General features: G+C 37.6%; 1 protein-coding gene and 1 pseudogene across 13 annotated transcripts in view; one reads left to right on the top strand and one right to left on the bottom strand.

Moving 5' to 3' along the window:
* Window positions 1-18327, bottom strand: part of ALMS1 (ALMS1 centrosome and basal body associated protein) — a 230018-nt gene that overhangs the window by 49642 nt on the left and 162049 nt on the right. For all 12 annotated transcript variants that reach the window (XR_003438292.1, XR_003438291.1, XM_027132039.1 and 9 more), the window contains 2 exons: window positions 12242-12379; window positions 9797-9967 (listed from right to left, as the gene is read on the bottom strand). Coding sequence is in view for 10 of the 12 variants with exons in the window: in XM_027132039.1 (XP_026987840.1) it covers window positions 9797-9967; window positions 12242-12379 (309 nt within the window). In the remaining 2 variants the exon portion in view is untranslated. The remainder of the gene's footprint in view (window positions 1-9796; window positions 9968-12241; window positions 12380-18327) is intronic.
* Window positions 15173-17275, top strand: LOC113633666 (basic leucine zipper and W2 domain-containing protein 1 pseudogene; annotated as a pseudogene). The gene has a single exon (XR_003438293.1). The product of XR_003438293.1 is annotated as a basic leucine zipper and W2 domain-containing protein 1 pseudogene (transcript).

Genomic DNA, 18327 nt, shown 5'->3' with positions numbered 1-18327 from the left:
GGACTGACATATATACACTATTGATACTATGTATAAAATAGATAACTAATGAGAACCTACTGTATATAGCACAGGGAATTCTACTCAATGCTCTGTGGTGACCTAAATGGGATGGAAATACATAAAAGAGGGGATATATGTATATGTATAGCTGATTCACTTTGCTGTACAGTAGAAACTAACACAACACTGTAAAGCAACTATACTCCAATAAAAATTAAAACAAAACAAACAAAAAGAAAATGTGGTATAGAGGAAAGTGGGCAAGATGGCAGAGTAAAAAGACCTTGAGCTCACCTCTTCTCACAAGCACACCAAAATCACAACTATCTGCAGAACAACCATTAAAAAAAAACATACACACACAAAAAACTGGAACCCACCAGAAAAGATCTCCTACACCAAAAGACATAAAGAAGGAACCACAACAAAACTGGTAGTAGGGACAGACTCACGATATAATCAAATCCCATAACCCCTATGTAGGTAACCTGAAAACTGGAGAGTAAATATATTACAGAGGTTCTCCCAGACTGGGGGTCTGGCACTGTTGAGATGAGCCCACAGAGCATTTGGCTTTGAAGGCCAGAAGGCTTAATTGCAGGAGTCCCACAGGACTGGGGTAAATAGAGATATCGCTCTTAAAGGGTGCACATGAAATCTCATATACCCTGGGACACAGGGCCAAAGAAGTAATTTGATAGGAGCCTGGGCCAGACCTACCTGCTGGTCTTGGAGAGTCTCTTGGAGCGTCAGGGGTTGGGGGAGGGTGGCTGAGGCTCACCCTGGGGACATAGACACTGGTGGCAGACATATTGGGGAACACTGTTGTTGGTGGATGACATATTGGCTCATTAGTTCCAAAACCTGGCCCCACCCAACAGCCTGCAGGCAACAGTGCTGGGACGCCTCAGGCCAAGGAACTAACTGGGTCAGGACACAGCTCCACTCATTAGCAGACAGGCTGCCTAAAGACTAAAAAGCTCACAGCTGCCTTTGGACTCGCCCCTAGACATGGCCCAGCCCACCAGAGGGCCAAGACCCAGCACCACCCACCAGTAGAAAGGCACAGGACTCTCCCACCAGGAAGCCAGGCCAAGCCTCTAGACCAGTCTCATTCACCAGGATACAGGCACCAAAAGCAAGAAAACTATGATTCTGCAGTGCAGGCCAGAGCCTACCCTGGGACCAGCTGGGCCCTGGACTGGCCCACTAGCAGGCCAAAGAAACCTTCAGGACACTCCAGACCCTGTACCCAACTGTGTCAGGAACCGACACCACCCCCACAACAACCTGAAATGAGCTCTGGGATCCCAGGGCCCTGCAGCTGGACTCCAGGAGCCAGCTCTGCCTGCCAGTAGACCAGCACTAACCCCAGGATCTGGCTTCAACTACCAGTGGGTAGGCAACAACCCTAGGGTCTTCAGGACCCTGACTCCATCCACCAGTGAGCCAGCATTAGCCCCGGGGCCCCTAGGATTCTGCAACCAGCCACATTGTGACCAGGCCCTGCTAAACAGCAGCCAGCAGCATCCACACAAGGCAGGACCTAGCAACCAACCAGACTAGGGGCCTACCAGACTGCCCACATAGTTAGCCCACCACAACAGAAGGCCCAAGTAGCCCTCTTAGGGTGAACCCCTGGAGTACACAGCTTGGGTAACAAGAGGGGAGTGCATTGCTGGAGTGCACAGGATGCCTCCTACAGAGGGCCACTCCTCCAAGGTTGAGAGATGTAACTTACCTACTGCATACATAAAAATACAAATAGCAACTTATTGACAAAATGAGATGGCAGAGGAATATGTTTCAGATGAAGGAACAAGATAAAATCCCAGAAGAAGAACTAAGTGAAGTGGAAACAGGCAATCTACCCAAGAAATAGTTCAGAGTAATGAGCATACAGATGATCAAAGAACTCAGGAGGAGAATGGATGCACAGAACGAGAAGTTATAAGTTTTAAGAAAAGAGTTAGAAAATATAAAGAACAACCAGACATGAAGAATACAATAACTGAAATGAAAAATACAGTGGAAGGAATCAAAGTAGACTAAAGGATTCAGAAGAATGGATCAGTGAGCTGGAAGACAGAGTAGTGGAAATCACTGCCACTGAACAGAAAAAAGATAAAAAAAAAAAAAAAAGAAATGAGGACAGTTTAAAAGATCTCTGAGACAACATCAAGAGCACTAATATTTGCATTACAGGGGTCCCAGAAGAAAAGAGAAAGAGCCCGGGAAAATATTTGAAAGAAAGAGCTCAGGAAAATATTTGAAGAGATAATAGCTGAAAACCGCCCTAACCTGGGAAAGGAAATAGTCATCCAAGTCCAAGAAGTGCAGAAAATCCCATACAGGATAACCCAAAGAGGAACACACCAAGACACGCTGTAATCAAAATGTCAAAAATTAAAGATACAGAGAATACTAAAAGCAGCAAGGGGAAAGCAACAAATAACATACAAAGGAACTCCCATAAGACTATCAGCTGACTTTTCAGCAGGCACTCTGCAGGTTGGAAGGGACTGGCATGATATATTTAAAGTGATGAAAGGGAAAAACCTACATCCAAGAATACTCTACTCAGAAAGGCTCTTGTTCAGATTTGACAGAGAAATCAAAAGCTGTATAGACAAGCAAAGGCTAAAAGAATTCAGCACCACTAAACCAGCTTTATAACAAATATTAAAGGAACTTCTCTAGGTGCAAAAGATATGAGAAAATTATGGAACAAAAAAGCTCACCAGTAAACATACAGTAAAGGTAGGAAATCATTCACAAACAAAGCTAGCAGGAAGATTAAAAGACAAAAGTAGTAAAATCATCTGTATCCACGATAAGCAGTTAAGGGATACAAAAAACAATTTGATGTAAAACATGACATAAAAAACAGTAATCATGAGGCAAGGAGAGTACACATGTAGGGTATTTAAGATGCATTTGAAATTAAGACATCAGCAACTCAGAAGAATCACATATATATAGAGAGAGACTGCTATACAATAACCTCAAGGTAACCACAAGCCAAAAATCTATAACAGATACACACATACACAAAAAAGGAATCTAAACATAACACTGAAGACAGTCATCAAATCACAAGAGAAGAGAACAAAAGAAGGAAAAAGACGACCTACAGAAACAAATACAAAACAATTAACAAAATGACAGTATACATATTGATAATTACCTTAAACGCAAACAGACTGAATGCTCCAACCAAAAGACACAAACTGGATGAATGGATACAAAAACAAGACCCGTTTATTTGCTGCCTACAAGAGACTCACTACAGATCTAGAGACACATACAGACTAAAAGAGAGGGGATGGAAAAGGTAGTCCACACAAATGAAAATCAAAAGAAAGCCGGAGTAGTAATAGTTATATTAGATGAAATCAACTTTAAAATAAAAACTGTCACAGGAGACAAAGAAGGACACTACAGAATGATCAAGGGATCAATCCAAGAAGAAGATATAACAACTGTAAATATATATGCACCCAACATAGGAGCACCTTAATACATAAGGCAAAATATTAACAGACATAAAAGGAGAAATCAACAGTAGCACAATAATAGTAAGGGACTTTAACACCCAACTTACATCAATGGACAGATCATCCAGACAGAAAATCAATAAGGAAACATAGGCCTTAAATAACACATTAGACCAAAGGGACTTAACTGATATTTATAGAGCATTCCACCCAAAAGCAGCAGAATACACATTCTTTTCAAGTGCACATGGAACATTCTCCAGGATAGATCACATGTCAGGCCACAAAACAAGCCTTCGTAAATTTAAGAAAACTGAAATCATATCAAGCTTCTTTTCCAACCACAACTCTATGGAACTAGAAATCAACTACAAGAAAAAAAAAAACTGCAAAACCCACAAACACGTGGAGGCTAAACAATATGCTACTAAACAACCAATGGATCACTGAAGAAATCAAAGAGGAAATCAAAAACTACCTAGAGACAAATGAAAACGAAAACACGATGATCTAAGACCTATGGGATGCAGAAAAAGCAGTTCTAAGAGGGAAGTTTATGGTGATACAGGCTTACCTCAGGAAACAAGAAAAATCTCAAATTAACAACCTAAACTTACATCTAAAGCAAGTAGAGAAAGAAGAATAAAAACCAAAGTTAGTAGAAGGAAAGAAATAAATATCAGAGCAGAAATAGATGAAATAGAGACTAAAAAAACAATAGGAAAGATCAATGAAACTAAAAGCTGGCTCTTTGAAAATATAAACAAAATTGATAAACCTTTAGGAAGACTCATCAAGAAGAAAAGGGAGAGGGCCCCAATCAATAAAATCAGAAATGAAAAAGGAGAAGTTACAACCGACACGACAGAAATACAAAGGATCATAAGAGACTACTATGAGCAACTACACGCCAATAAAATGGACAACCTAGAAGGAATTGATGAATTCTTAGAAAGGTACAATCTTCCAAGACTGAATGAGGAAGACATAGAAAATATGAACAGACCAATTACCAGAACTGAAATTGAATCAGCAATTTAAAAATTCCCAACAAAGAAAAGTCCAGGACCTAATGGCTTCACAGGTGAATTCTACCGAACACTGAGAAGAGTTAACACCCATCCTTCTGAAACCATTCCAAAAATTTGCAGAGGAAGGAACACTTCTGAACTCATTCTAGGAGGCCACCATCACCCTGATACCAAAACCAGACAAAGATATTACAAAAAAGAAAACTACAGACCAATACCACTGATGAACATAGATGCAAAAATCCTCAACAAAATACTAGCAAACCGAATCCACTAATAAATTAAAAGGATCATACACCATAATCACGTGGGATTCATCCCAGGGATGCAAGGATTTTTCAATATCTGCAAATCCATCAGTGTGATACACCACATTAACAAACTGAAGAATAAAAACCATATGACCGGGCTTCCCTGGTGGCACAGTGGTTAAGAATCCACCTGCCATTGCAGGGGACACGGATTCGAGCCCTGGTCCAGGAAGATCCCACATGCCGCGAAGCAACTAAGCCCATGTGCCACAACTACTGAACCTGTGCTCTAGAGCCTGTGAGCCACAACTACTGAGCCCGCGTGCTACAACTACTGAAGCCTGTGCACCTAGAGCCCGTGCTCTGCAACAAAAGAGAAGCCACCGCAACGAGAAGCCCGCACACCGCAACAAAGAGTAGCCCCCGCTTGCTGCAACTAGAGAAAGCCCGCACTTTCAACACAGCCAAAAATAAATAAATAAAATAAATTTATTAAAAGAAAAACATATGATCATCTCGATAGATGCAGAAAAAGCTTTTGACAAATTTCAACACACATTTATGATAAAAACTCTCTAGAACGTGGGCACAGAGAGAACATACCTCAACACAATAAAGGCCATATATGACAAACCCACAGCTAACATTATACTCAATGGTGAAAAGCTGAAAGCATTTCCCCTAAGATCAGGAACAAGACAAGGATGTCCACTCTCGCACTTTTATTCAGCATAGTTTTGGAAGTCCTAGTCACGGCAAGCAGAGAAGAAAAAGAAATAAAACGAATCCAAATTGGAAAAGAAGAAGTAAGCTGTCCGCTTTTACAGATGACATGATACTATAAAATCCTAAAGTTGCTATCAGAAAACTACTAGAGCTCATCAATGAATTCGCTAAAGTTTCAGGATATGAAATTAATACACAGAAATCTGCTGCATTTCTACATACTAACAATGAAACATAAGAAAGACACATTAAGCAAACAATCCCATTCACCATTTAGAACTAATAAACGAGTTCAGCATGGTTGCAGGATAAAAGTTAAATATTAAAAAAACCAATTGTATTATTATATACCTGCAATTAACAAACTGAAAATGAAATTAAGAAAACCATTCTGGGGGAATTCTCTGGCAGTCCAGTGGTTAGGACTCTGCAATTCCACTGCAAGGGGGCATAAGTTAGATCCCTGGTTGGGGAACTAAGATCCCTCAAGTCAAGCAGCACAGCCAAAAACAAAATCAAAAACTAAAACAAAAGCAAAAGAAAACCATTCTGTTCACAACAGTCTCAAAAAAATTAAAATATTAATGTAAATTTAACATAAGAAGAGAAAAACTTCTACTCTGAAAGCTACAAAAAATTACTGCAAGAAATTAAAGTATATCTAAATAAATGGAAAACATCCCAAGTCCATGGACTTAACTGTTAAGAAAGCAATTCTCACCAAACTGATCACAGATTCAACACAATACCTATCAGAATCCTAGCTTATTTCTTAGTAGAAATTTTGCAAGCATATGGAATTGTAAAGGACCCAGAATAGCCAAGACAATCATGAAAAATAAGATAATGTTGGAGGACTCATACTTCCCAATTTTAACTCACAGAATGGGAGAATATATCAAAATCAAAATTTAGATAAGAATGTGTATCTAGAATACATAGAACTCTTAAAATTCAATAAAAAAGAGAAATAATCCAAATGAAAACCAGGCCAGGATCTGAATACACATTTCTCCAAGGATAATGCACAACTGGCCAATAAGCACACAGAAAGATGTTCAACATCATAATCATGAGGCAAATGCAAATCAAAATCAAAATGAGATACAAATTCACATCCACTAGAATAGATCCAATGAAAAAGTCAGATAATAAGTGTTGGTGAGTTTGTAGAGAAATTGAAATGCTCATACATTGCTACTGGGAATGTAAAATGGTGCAGCCACTTTGGAAAACAGTCTGACAACTCCTCAAATGATTAAATATAAAGTTATCACATGATCTAGGAATTCCATTCCTGGGTACGTACCCAAGACAAATGAAAACATACTGTTCATATAAAAACCTGTACATGAACATAAAAGCATTTATATTTTATAAATATAAAATCATTATTTTATAAAAGCATTATTCATAGTAGCCAAAAGGTGGAAACAACCAAATGTCCATCAACAAACGGATAAACAAAATGTGATACATACATACGATGAAATATTATTGAGCCATTAGAAGGAATAAAATAATGATACAAGCCCGTAACTTGGATGAACCTGAAAACATCATGCTGAGTTAAAAGAAGCCAGTCACAAAAGTCCACACATTAAATGATTCCATTTGTATTAAGGTCTAGAATAGGAAAATTTATAATAGAGACAAAGTAGATCAGTGGTTGACTTAGGGCTTGGGGGGAGGTGCGTGATGAGGAAACAGAGGGGTGATAGCGAAGGGGTATAGGGTTTCTTTCTGAGGTGATAAAAATGTTCTAAAATCAACTGTGTTGATGGTTGCACATATCTGTGAATAGGGTAAAAATCATTAAATGGTACACTTTAAGTGGGAGAATTATATATGTGCATTACATATCAAAAAAACTGTTGAAAAAATGTTCTATGATCATTTGAAAGGTTTTTTTAAAAAAGCATACAAACATTTATACACATCAACCTCATTATTTCCAGATGTTTCTCTAACGCTTTTTTTTTTTTTTTTAAATTTCATTTCCATGGTCTGTTATGGACTAAGTATGTGTGTTCAAGCTCCCTAGTGTTCTGTATTATCCATTTCTCCTTGAGGGTCCTCTAGGGCAGCGGTCCACAACTTTTTTGGCACCAGGGACCGGTGTCATGGAAGACAATTTTTCCACAGACGGGGGTGGGGGGTGGGGGGATGGTTCAGGCGGTAACATGAGGAATGGGGAGCAATAGGGAGCTGCAGGTGAAGTTTCGCTCGCTCGCCCGCCACTCACCTCCTCTGTGCAGCCTGGTCTAGAGTATGCTTCTGCAGGTTATGTTTCCATCTTTCTTTTCCAAGCTATGTCTCCTAGACTACCCACTGCAGAGTTGCAATGTTGTTTTTTCATCTTATACATTCTTTTTTGTGTGTGATAAACACAGAAGATTAAATTTACCATCTTAACCAATTTTTAAGCATACAGTTCAGCAGTGTTAAGTATGTTCACACTGTTGCACAACAGATCTCTAGAACATCTTCATCTTGCAACACTGAAACTCTATACCCAATAAACATTAATTTTCCCTCCTTTCTCTCCCCAGCCGTTGGCAGCCACTTTTCTACTTTGTTTCTAAGATTTTCACTATTTCAGATACTTCCTATAGGTGGAATATACAATGTTTATCTTTTTGTGACTGGCTTATTTCACTCAGCACAAGGTCCTTGAGATTCACCTAAGTTATAGCATGTGACAGGATTTTCTTTTTTTTAAGGCTGCATAACATTCTATTGTATATATATCACATTTTTATCCATTTATCCACACATATTTATCCATTCATCTGCTGATGGACATATCTTGATTATTGTGAGTAATGCTGCAATGAACATGGGTGTGCAGATATCTCTGAGATCCTGCTTTGAATTCCTTTGGATATACACCCAGAAGTGGGATTGCTGTATCATATCGTTATTCTATTTTTAATTTTTTAGGAACCTCCATACTGTTTTCCATAATGGCTGTGCCATTTTATATTTCCACCAACAGTGCACAAGGGTTCCAATTTCTCTACATCGTTGCCAACAACTGTTATTTTCTGTTCTTTTGATAGTACCCATCCTACTAGGTGTGCAGTAGTATCTCATTGTGGTTTTGATTTGCATTTCTCTGATGATTAGTGATATTAAGCATCTTTTCATATACTTGTCGGCCATTCATAAATACTCCCTGGAGAATTGTCTATTCGAGTCCTTTACCAATTTTTAAATTGGATTTCTTTGTTGTTGAGTTTTAGAAGTTCCATATATAATCTGGATATTCATCACTTATCATGATTTGCAAATACTTTCTCCTATTCCACAGGTTGTCTTTTAACTCTGTTGATTGTATCCTTTGAAGCAGAGTTTTAAATTCTGATATAGTATAATTTATTTATTTTTGCTTTTGTTGCCTATACTTTTGGTGTCATATCCAAGAAATCATTGCCAAATCCAATGTCATGAAGCTTTTCCCCCATGTTTTCTTCTAAGAGTTTTATAATTTTAGCTCTTCTGTTTGGATCTTTGATCCATTTTGAGTTAATTTTGTATATGGTAAAAGGTAATGGTCCCAATTAATTCTTTTGCACGTGGATATCCAGGTTTCCAACACCATCTGTTGAAGAGACTATTCTTTTCCTACTGTGTAGTCTTGGTGCCCTTATGGAAAATCATCCATCTAATACATTCTTGATGTTAGCAGCTGCACGAGGACTATTTTCAAAATACAGTATCCACAGATTAGCTTCTTGACTCCTTTCTTTTCTTATCTGGATACTGTTCTATATTCCTCTAAGACATAAAGTTTGACAGCTAGGTAGTAACGGCTTGTGTCCTATACAGTTTTCTTTTATGTTATTAGAGAAAGGGGGCCATGGGTAAACATAAATAGATTTGATCCTGGGTCTTTTTTATTGTAATTTTTAAAAAGTTTGTATTGAGGTTCTTTCTGTCTTTGTCACAGTCATCTGGAATGCCTTAAGCTTTCTGCTGTTTCAGTGTTGAGACATGATACTTCACTTCTAATACTATCAGCCTTGGGTATTTAATTGTAATTTTGTTTCTAAATTGCCAGTATCTTTTCCCAGAAGTAACAATTATCTTACAAATAAATACATACATTCACACAGACAGAGAAGCACTGAAGTGATATGCATAAGAAAGCAAAAAATAAAAAAATGGAACTCTGTTTAAATTGTGAGACTACAGTCTCATCAGAATTAAGTGGAAACACGTAGACACAGGCGTTTGCGTGTGCATGCTCTCTCTCTCTCACACCCCCTACCCCACTCCCCATTACCTGCAATATCTATTTGCAAGGATTTCTTCTCTTCGGGCCAGCCTTCCTTAGGAACTGTCCTCTTACTGTGGATCTCCTCTTTCTGTTCAGTGGCTTTAGTGTCTGGTAGACTAACAATCTTCGTGTCTTGTAGTTGAGCTGACTGCTCTGAAGCAGCAGCAGCACTGGAACCTAAGAGAGGAAAATCAAGATTCAGACAGGAAGCTGACAAAAATTATTTTAAAATACCTCTCAAGCATCTACTAGTGTGAGAAGATAGTTACGCTGGATAAACAGTGAGATGGATGCAGGACAGGAATAAAGACACAGACGTAGAGAACAGACTTGAGGACACGGGGAGGGGGAAGGGTAAGCTGGGACGAAGTGAGAGAGTGGCATGGACTTATATACACTACCAAATGTAAAATAGATAGCTAGTGGGAAGCAGCCACATAGCACAGGGAGATCAACTCAGTGCTATGTGACCACCTAGAGGGGTGGGATAGGGAGGGTGGGAGACACAAGAGGGAGGAGATACGGGGATATATGTATATGTATAGCTGATTCACTTTGTTATAAAGCAGAAACTAACACACCATTGTAAAGCAATTATACTCCAATAAAGATGTTTAAAACAAAAAAAAAGTGAGATGGAGGGCTTCCCTGGTGGCATAGTGGTTGAGAGTCCGCCTGCCGATGCAGGGGACACAGGTTCGTGCCCCGGTCCAGGAAGATCCCCTATGCCACAAAGCGGCTGGGCCCATGAGCCATGGCCGCTGAGCCTGCACGTCCGGAGCCTGTGCTCCGCAACGGAGAGGCCACAACAGTGAGAGGTCCGCGTACCGCAAAAAAAAAAAAAAAAAGAGATGGAAAGAGAAAAGCATTTTGGGCAAAGGTGACTACATATGAAAAAAATGGAATCAGGAAAGCAACTGAACATCTAAGAAACAGTGCAAGTATATAATTTATTAGATTATAGAATTTGTAAGGAAAAGAGAGAAAAAATAGCATTTGAAAAGTTCTTTGGGAGCCCATTCTACTGTTCTGAAAGACTAGGCTAAAAAATTTAGTTTTCATTCTTTTTTCTTTTTGCGCGGGCTTCTCATTGTGGTGGCTTCTCTTGCTGCGGAGCACAGGAGGGCTCGAACCCGTGTCCCCTGCTTTGGCAGGAGGATTCTTAACCACTGCACCACCAGCGAAGTCCTAGTTTTTATTTTCAAGGGCAATGAAAACTTTTTGATGAGGAAATTAACATGATCAAAACTTTTTCTGAAGCATTTGTTTAAAAACAGCAAAAAAGCTGGTAAGTTTTCAAATACAATATTTGCCTAGAATACAATATAACTTCTGAAAAAGAATCAATACACAAAAAAGAGAAGTGGCTAATTATACTCTAAAATATGTTTCTATTTATACTTGTGGCAGACTACCAGCTGTCCTCTGAAATACATTTTCCTTTTCCTCTAAAATAGAACCTGACTTATCTGGGCATACCATAATAGAGATTATATTTCCCAGCCTCCCGAGCAACATAGGTTGGTGTGACCATGTGAATAAGTCTGGCCAATAGGATGGAAGGGGAATGGTACATTTAACTTTTGAGAAGTATTTAAAGGAAGAAATACACTTTTTTCTTTATCCTTTTTTTTTTTTGTGGTACGCAGGCCTCTCACTGCTGTGGCCTCTCCCATTGCGGAGCACAGGCTCCGGACGCACAGGCTCAGCGGCCACGGCTCACCGGCCCAGCCGCTCCGCAGCATGTGGGATCCTCCCGGACCGGGGCACGAACCTGTGTCCCCTGCATCGGCAGGCGGACTCCCAACCACTGCGCCACCAGGGAAGCCCTCTTTTTCCTTTGTTTTCCTTTTTGCTGGCTGGAATACGTGTCTGACAACTACAGCATGAGAATGGAGGCTAAAATGTTGAAGCAAAAGGAGAGAAAGAGCTTTGTTCCCTGATACTCTTTTCTGTCTTGTTTAAGCCAATGTCATTTTGTTTTTGTTTTCATCTCTCAGAGCCAAAACTATCCTAAACGAAACACACTTTTACAGGCATTTTTAATCAGCACAGTCCTACCAAAGTAAATTAACTGGGAAGGTAGTTAGGAAGTAAACAAGCTAAATTCCTGAAGAACAAAGGCCTATATAAAACAATTTTATTAGAGAATTAGCATCTCATGGCAACAAATGTTTTTATCAGTAGAGTTTTTAAAAGTCCATTATGTGAATTTCTGGCAATGCGATTAATTTGTGTATAATATTCATAAAGTTCTCCAAAAATATCTCAAGAAGCTTTAAAAATGTTAGTTTTACCTGCCAGTGTACATCAAAAGTTGCAGCTAACATCCTATTTCACATATGAACAAGATGGAGGGTTGAAGAGAGCAAGAATATATAATATTTTTCTATTTATATTCATTTTAGAAGGTCAGAATAAAACAATAGGCAGATGATTCAGTTCCACTACCTGTAATGTCTTTCTGCAAGGGTTCTTTTTCTTCAGATCGAGAAGCCTCGGTCACTGCCCTTTCACTGTAGATCTCCTTTTTCTGGTTTTTGTCTGAGAGGTCCTCATCCCCAGTGATAAGAACTTGAACTTGAGCATCTGGAATAATGATGTCATTTGATCCCAGGGAGAAGGAAAAGATAACACAAGCAAGTAATCCACCCCTTCCACCCCAAACAAAAACCAAAACAAAAACCTCTTTATATATTAGGAAAAAAAGCATCTCTTAGGCTCAACCATGTAAAAGCTGTGACAGTTTTAAGGACTTTATAACATATGACAGTTTTGGGGGGTTTGGAAAGTTCTCCATATTTTTCTGTGTACAATCACTTTAAACAAAATCTGTTCTTTGCTGTTTTGATGCAACAGTTAAAAAAAAAAAAAACCAGATCAGGTATCTTTCAAAGTAGCAAAGTACATCTGAACAAGACTTTTTTTTTGTCACTTAGGGGGCAAATTTTTGTCACTTAGGGGGCAAATTTTGATATTTCATATAATCCTAGAAAAGCATCTATATCATCTAGATTTTTTATATAGTACTTATATAATTCTTTAAAATCTCCTGAGGTTAAATTTGTCTAATGCTTTCTATTTTCTTTCTGTTTTTCTTGGTCATACTTGCTAGAGATTTATCTACCTTATTGGTCTTTTAAAATCAGCTCTTTTCTTTTCTTTTTTTTTTTGTGGTACGCGGGCCTCTCACTGTTGTGCCCTCTCCCATTGTGAAGCACAGGCTCCGGACGCGCAGGCTCAGTGGCCATGGCTCACGGGCCCAGCCGCTCCACGGCATGTGGGATCTTCCCAGACCGGGGCACAAACCCATGTCCCCTGCATCGGCAGGTGGACTCTCAACCACTGCGCCACCAGGGAAGCTTTCTTTTCTTTTTTATTGTATGAGAAAACGCAAGTGCAAAATAATAATGTTGGTAAATAAATTAAAAATCACCAATACAACAACTAGGATACAGTTATCAAGCAGTTAATACGGTTATATGTTTTTTACAATGGATTGACAAGAGATTCATTTCCTATCTCTAAGAATGAATATTTTTCAACAAAGCAGTCAGAAAGGCAATAGAGATTACGAAAAACAACATAATGAACACCAATGTGTCTACTATAGAGCTTAAGAAATAAGATAAAACATTACAGATATAATGATAATGATACCCTGTGTAAAGCCTCAATGATACCATTCTCTCTTTTCAGTAGCAACCTTAAGCTCAATTTAGAGTTCGTCAATCTCAAAGATGTTCTTGAACATTTTACTATACAGTGCTGCATGTATTAGTCAACAATGTACTGGATGGTTTTGCGTGTCTTTAAACTTTATATAAAGGGTATAATACTCTGTGTACCTTTAAATAACTTGCCTTTTACACTCAGTATTACGACTGGGGGATTTACTCATAGTGACTCTAATTAACTCATTCTCAGTGTTATGTAGAATTCTATGGAATTAATATATCAATTTTCACCTGTCTGTAAACTTTAGGCTATTTCTAATTTTCTTTTTAGAATCTCTAATTTTTTAATACTGAAAAGCATTAATGAACATTACTATAAAATTTCTTTGTAGGTTGTATGAGTTTCAAATATCTTCTCTCAGTCTGTGTCTTGTCTTTGAATTATTTATGATGTCTTTCGGTGCACAAAATTTTTCATTTTAATAATACCACTTATTTTCTTTTTCCTTCACGGTCTGTGCTTTGTGTGTCTTATTTAAGAAATCATTCTTTCATGGTCAAAGGTCATCTGAATTCTAAAAGCTTAAAGTTTTCTTTTTACATTTATTATCATTTGGACTACATTTTTGTTTAATGTGCAGCAGGGATCTATCTGATTTTATTTTTTCTTACATATATAATCAATGGTCCAAACACTATTGAATAGTTCACCCTTTCTCCAGGATTGTTATGTCATCTGTATCATATATTAGTTTCCACATTCATGGGTGTGTTTCTGGGTCAACATGTTGTTCCACTTTTCTTTGTTTATTCCTTTGCAAGTGAGGTCTTAAACATATATATTATATATATATATAAATTATATATAAATTTTATATATGTGTACACACACACACACACACACACACGTCTTTTGATGTCTGGTATAGCAAGTTCCCTTACCTTATTCTTTAAATATACTTCTTGAATTTCCAAAAAATTTTGGAATCAGCCTGTCAAGTTCTATGAAAAAATCTACTGGAATTTTGAGTAGCAATTCATTGAATTTATTTAAGTCTTCCTTAATATATTTCAATGAAGCTTTATCATTTTCTCTAGTTTTTCATGTCCTTTGTTAGATTCATTTCTAAGTACTTATTTTTGTTGTTTTTTAAAAAAGTATCTTAAAAAATCTTTTGCATTATGTATCAGAAGACATGTATCAAAAAATGCACAGAGAACTCAGTTAATTGTTAAAAAGTGAACATGTACCCAGGTAAAAAAAAAAAAATCTGCCTATATAACCCTATATGCTCTCCCCTCATTCTTTCAATCTCCCTCAGGCTGAGCATAACACCCCATTTTAAATGCAACAAATTACTTATATATCTGAACTTTATATAAATGGAATAATATAGCACATAGCCTTTATGTCTTGCTTTCTTCTCTTACATTATATTTGTCAGATTCGTTAAGTGTTAAAACATATATTTGTCTTTTACTCAGTCTCATTTACTGGTTACTATTCAACAGTGTTAATATGGTACAATTCATTCATACTACTGGAAAAATAATGGCATAATAAATATAAAAATAATGGCATCAGGGTAATTGCCAGTTTGGAGCTATTACAAAAACTGCTGTAAAGAATATTCATGTGGCAGAGGAGACACCGCCGCAGTTGCCGCCACCTCCAGGATTTCTGGTTCTTTTCTCTTCGCCTTAAATTCGGGTGTCTTTTATGAATAATCAAAAGCAGCAAAAGGCAACGCTATCAGGCCAGCATTTTAAAACCAGAAAAAGAGATGAAAAAGAGAGGTTTGACCCTACTCAGTTTCAAGACTGTATTATTCAAGGCTTAACTGAAACTGGTACTGATTTGGAAGCAGTAGCAAAGTTTCTTGATGCTTCTGGAGCAAAACTTGATTATCGCCGATATGCAGAAACACTCTTTGACATTCTGGTGGCCGGTGGAATGCTGGCCCCAGGTGGTACACTGGCAGATGACATGATGCGTACAGATGTTAGTGTGTTTGCAGCAAAAGAGGACCTAGAGACCATGCAAGCATTTGCTCAGGTTTTTAACAAGTTAATCAGGTGCTACAAATACCTGGAGAAAAGTTTTGAAGATGGAAGTTAAAAAGCTGCTGCTGTTCTTAAAGGGTTTTTCAGAGTCGGAGAGGAACAAGCTGGCTATGTTGACTGGTGTTCTTCTGGCTAATGGAACACTTAATGCATCCATTCTTAATAGCCTTTATCATGAGAATTTGGTTAAAGAAGGGGTTTCAGCAGCTTTTGCTGTAAAGCTCTTTAAATCATGGATAAATGAAAAAGATATCAATGCAGTAGCTCCAAGTCTTCGGAAAGTGAGCATGGATAACAGACTGATGGAACTTTTTCCTGCCAATAACCAAAGCGTTGAACACTTCACAAAGTATTTTACTGAGGCAGGCTTGAAAGAGCTTTCACAGTATGTTTGCAATCAGCAAACCATAGGAGCTCGTAAGGAACTCCAGAAAGAACTTCAAGAACAGATGTCCCGTGGTGATCCATTTAAGGATACAATTTTGTATGTCAAGGAGGAGATGAAGAAAAACAACATCCCAGAACCAGCTGTCACTGGAATAGTATGGTCCAGTGTAATGAGCACCGTGGAATGGAACAAAAAAGAGGAGCTTGTAGCAGAGCAAGCCATCAAGCACTTGAAGCAATACAGCCCTCTACTTGCTGCCTTTACAACTCAAGGTCAGTCTGCGCTGATTCTGTTACTGAAGATTCAGGAGTATTGCTATGACAACATTCATTTCATGAAAGCCTCCCAGAAAATAGTGGTGCTTTTTTATAAAGCTGAAGTTCTGAGTGAAGAACCCATTCTGAAGTGGTATAAAGATGCACATGTTGCCAAGGGGAAAAGTGTCTTCCTTGAACAAATGAAAAAGTTTGTAGAGCGGCTCAAAAATGCTGAAGAAGAATCTGAGTCTGAAGCTGAAGGAGGTGACTGAATTTGAAACTACACCCTCAGTAAAGCAAACAGGAGTTGTAGATAAAATATCATGTCTCCTGTGTCCTGGTTCTTACATCTTCCTACCTCCCTATATCAAGCACGATATAAGGGCTTTCATGGCAAATTTTAACTGTTTCTACGGTTACTGGAAATGTTGGATTTAGTTTCTGAAACCATGTTTTAAGTAGCTACAGGAGCTATAGATTTGAATTTAATGTTGCATTAGTCTTTTCACTTATATTCTACCTCCTGTATTTTCTACTGTAATAATGTAATTTAAGGCCTTCCACAATGAACAGTTCACTTTTCCCCTGGGTTTTCTATATCAACAGTTTTCAAGATATGATTTGGTTAAAAATAATTTGTTATAAAAATTGTTTGCAAATTAAACTGTAAAAGTAAAAAAAAAAAAAATAATATTCATGTATGTCTTGGTGCTCACGCACATCCTTTCCTGTGGAGTATATAGTTAGGAACAGAACTGCTCTGTTATGCTTTTGTGTAACTTAGTAGATAATGGCAAATTGCTTTCCAAGGTCACTCTACCAATTTACATTCTTACCAGCAGTGAATAAGTACTGTTTGTTCTATGTTCTTACCAACACAGTATTAACTTTTTCATTTCAGCCATTTTAATGGGTATGCAGAGATATCTTACTGTGGTCTTAATTTGCAATTCCCTGTTGATGAATTAAGTTGAATATTTTGCATACGTTCATTGGCTACTGGATAGTCTCTTTTATAAAAAGTACCTATTCAAGCCTTCTGTCCTTTTTAAAAATTGGATTGCCTAACTTTTTCATACTATTTGTATGAGTTCTTTTTATATTCTGGATAGAAGTCCTTTATGAGATATGTATTGCAAATATCTTCCCCACTCTGTGGCTTGCCTTTTACTCTTTTATTTGGTGTTTAATTAATAGAATCCCTTAATTTAATGTGGCATATCTGTCAGTTTTTTTTTTTATGGCTACTATTTTTTGGGGGTGGGGATCCAATTTAATAAATGTTTTGCCATTCCAAGATTGTGAGGACATACTCCTCTGTATTTTCTTGCAGAAGACTGACCTATCCATCTATCTATGCCTTTCATATTTAAATCTGAAGTATAAAGAATTGATTTTGGTGTACAGTGTAATGTAGGGGGGTCATAGTTCTATTTTTTTCCTAACATCCAATTTACCTAACATCATTTTACTGAAAAGATCATCTTTTCCCCCACCATACTGCAGTGGTACCTTTACTGTAAATCAGGTGTCCATATATGTGAATCTGGAGTATTCTCTTCTATGGTCAGCCTATTTATTCTTGTGCCAACATCACACTGTCTTAATTACTAAAGTTTCATAATAAGTTTTGATACTTGGTAGTGTAAACCTTCTAGAATCTTTTTCAATTTTTTATTATTTGTATTTAAGGGTGTAACGTTACCCCTAATCACTTTGGCTATCTTCTATACATTTTGATAGCAGAATTTTATTATTATTTAGTTTTAAATATATTGTAACTTCCAGTATGACTTTAACTTCTGAGTTACTTAGAATTACATTTTTAAATTTTCAAATACATGTTTATTATATTAGTATATATATATAATATTTACATATTAGGTATATTAGTTTCCTAGGGCTGCCACAATAAATTACTACAAACTGAGTGGCTTAAAACAAAATAAATTTATTCTCCCACAGATCTGGAGTTTAGAAGTCGAAATCAAAGTGTCAGCAGGAACATGGTCTCTCAAAAGTCTATCTGGGAGAATCTTTCCTTGTCTCTTCCAGCTTCTAGTGACCCCTAGTGCTCCTGGCTTCGGACAGCATAATTCCAATCTCTGCTCCTGTCTTCACATGGCCTCCTCTCCTCTTTTTATAAGTACA

This window comes from Aethalodelphis obliquidens, unplaced genomic scaffold, assembly GCF_003676395.1.
Source record: "Aethalodelphis obliquidens isolate GAN/ISIS:26980383/991018 unplaced genomic scaffold, ASM367639v1 scaffold40, whole genome shotgun sequence".
Lineage (NCBI taxonomy): Eukaryota > Metazoa > Chordata > Mammalia > Artiodactyla > Delphinidae > Aethalodelphis > Aethalodelphis obliquidens.
This window is presented reverse-complemented; position numbering and strand designations above follow the sequence as displayed.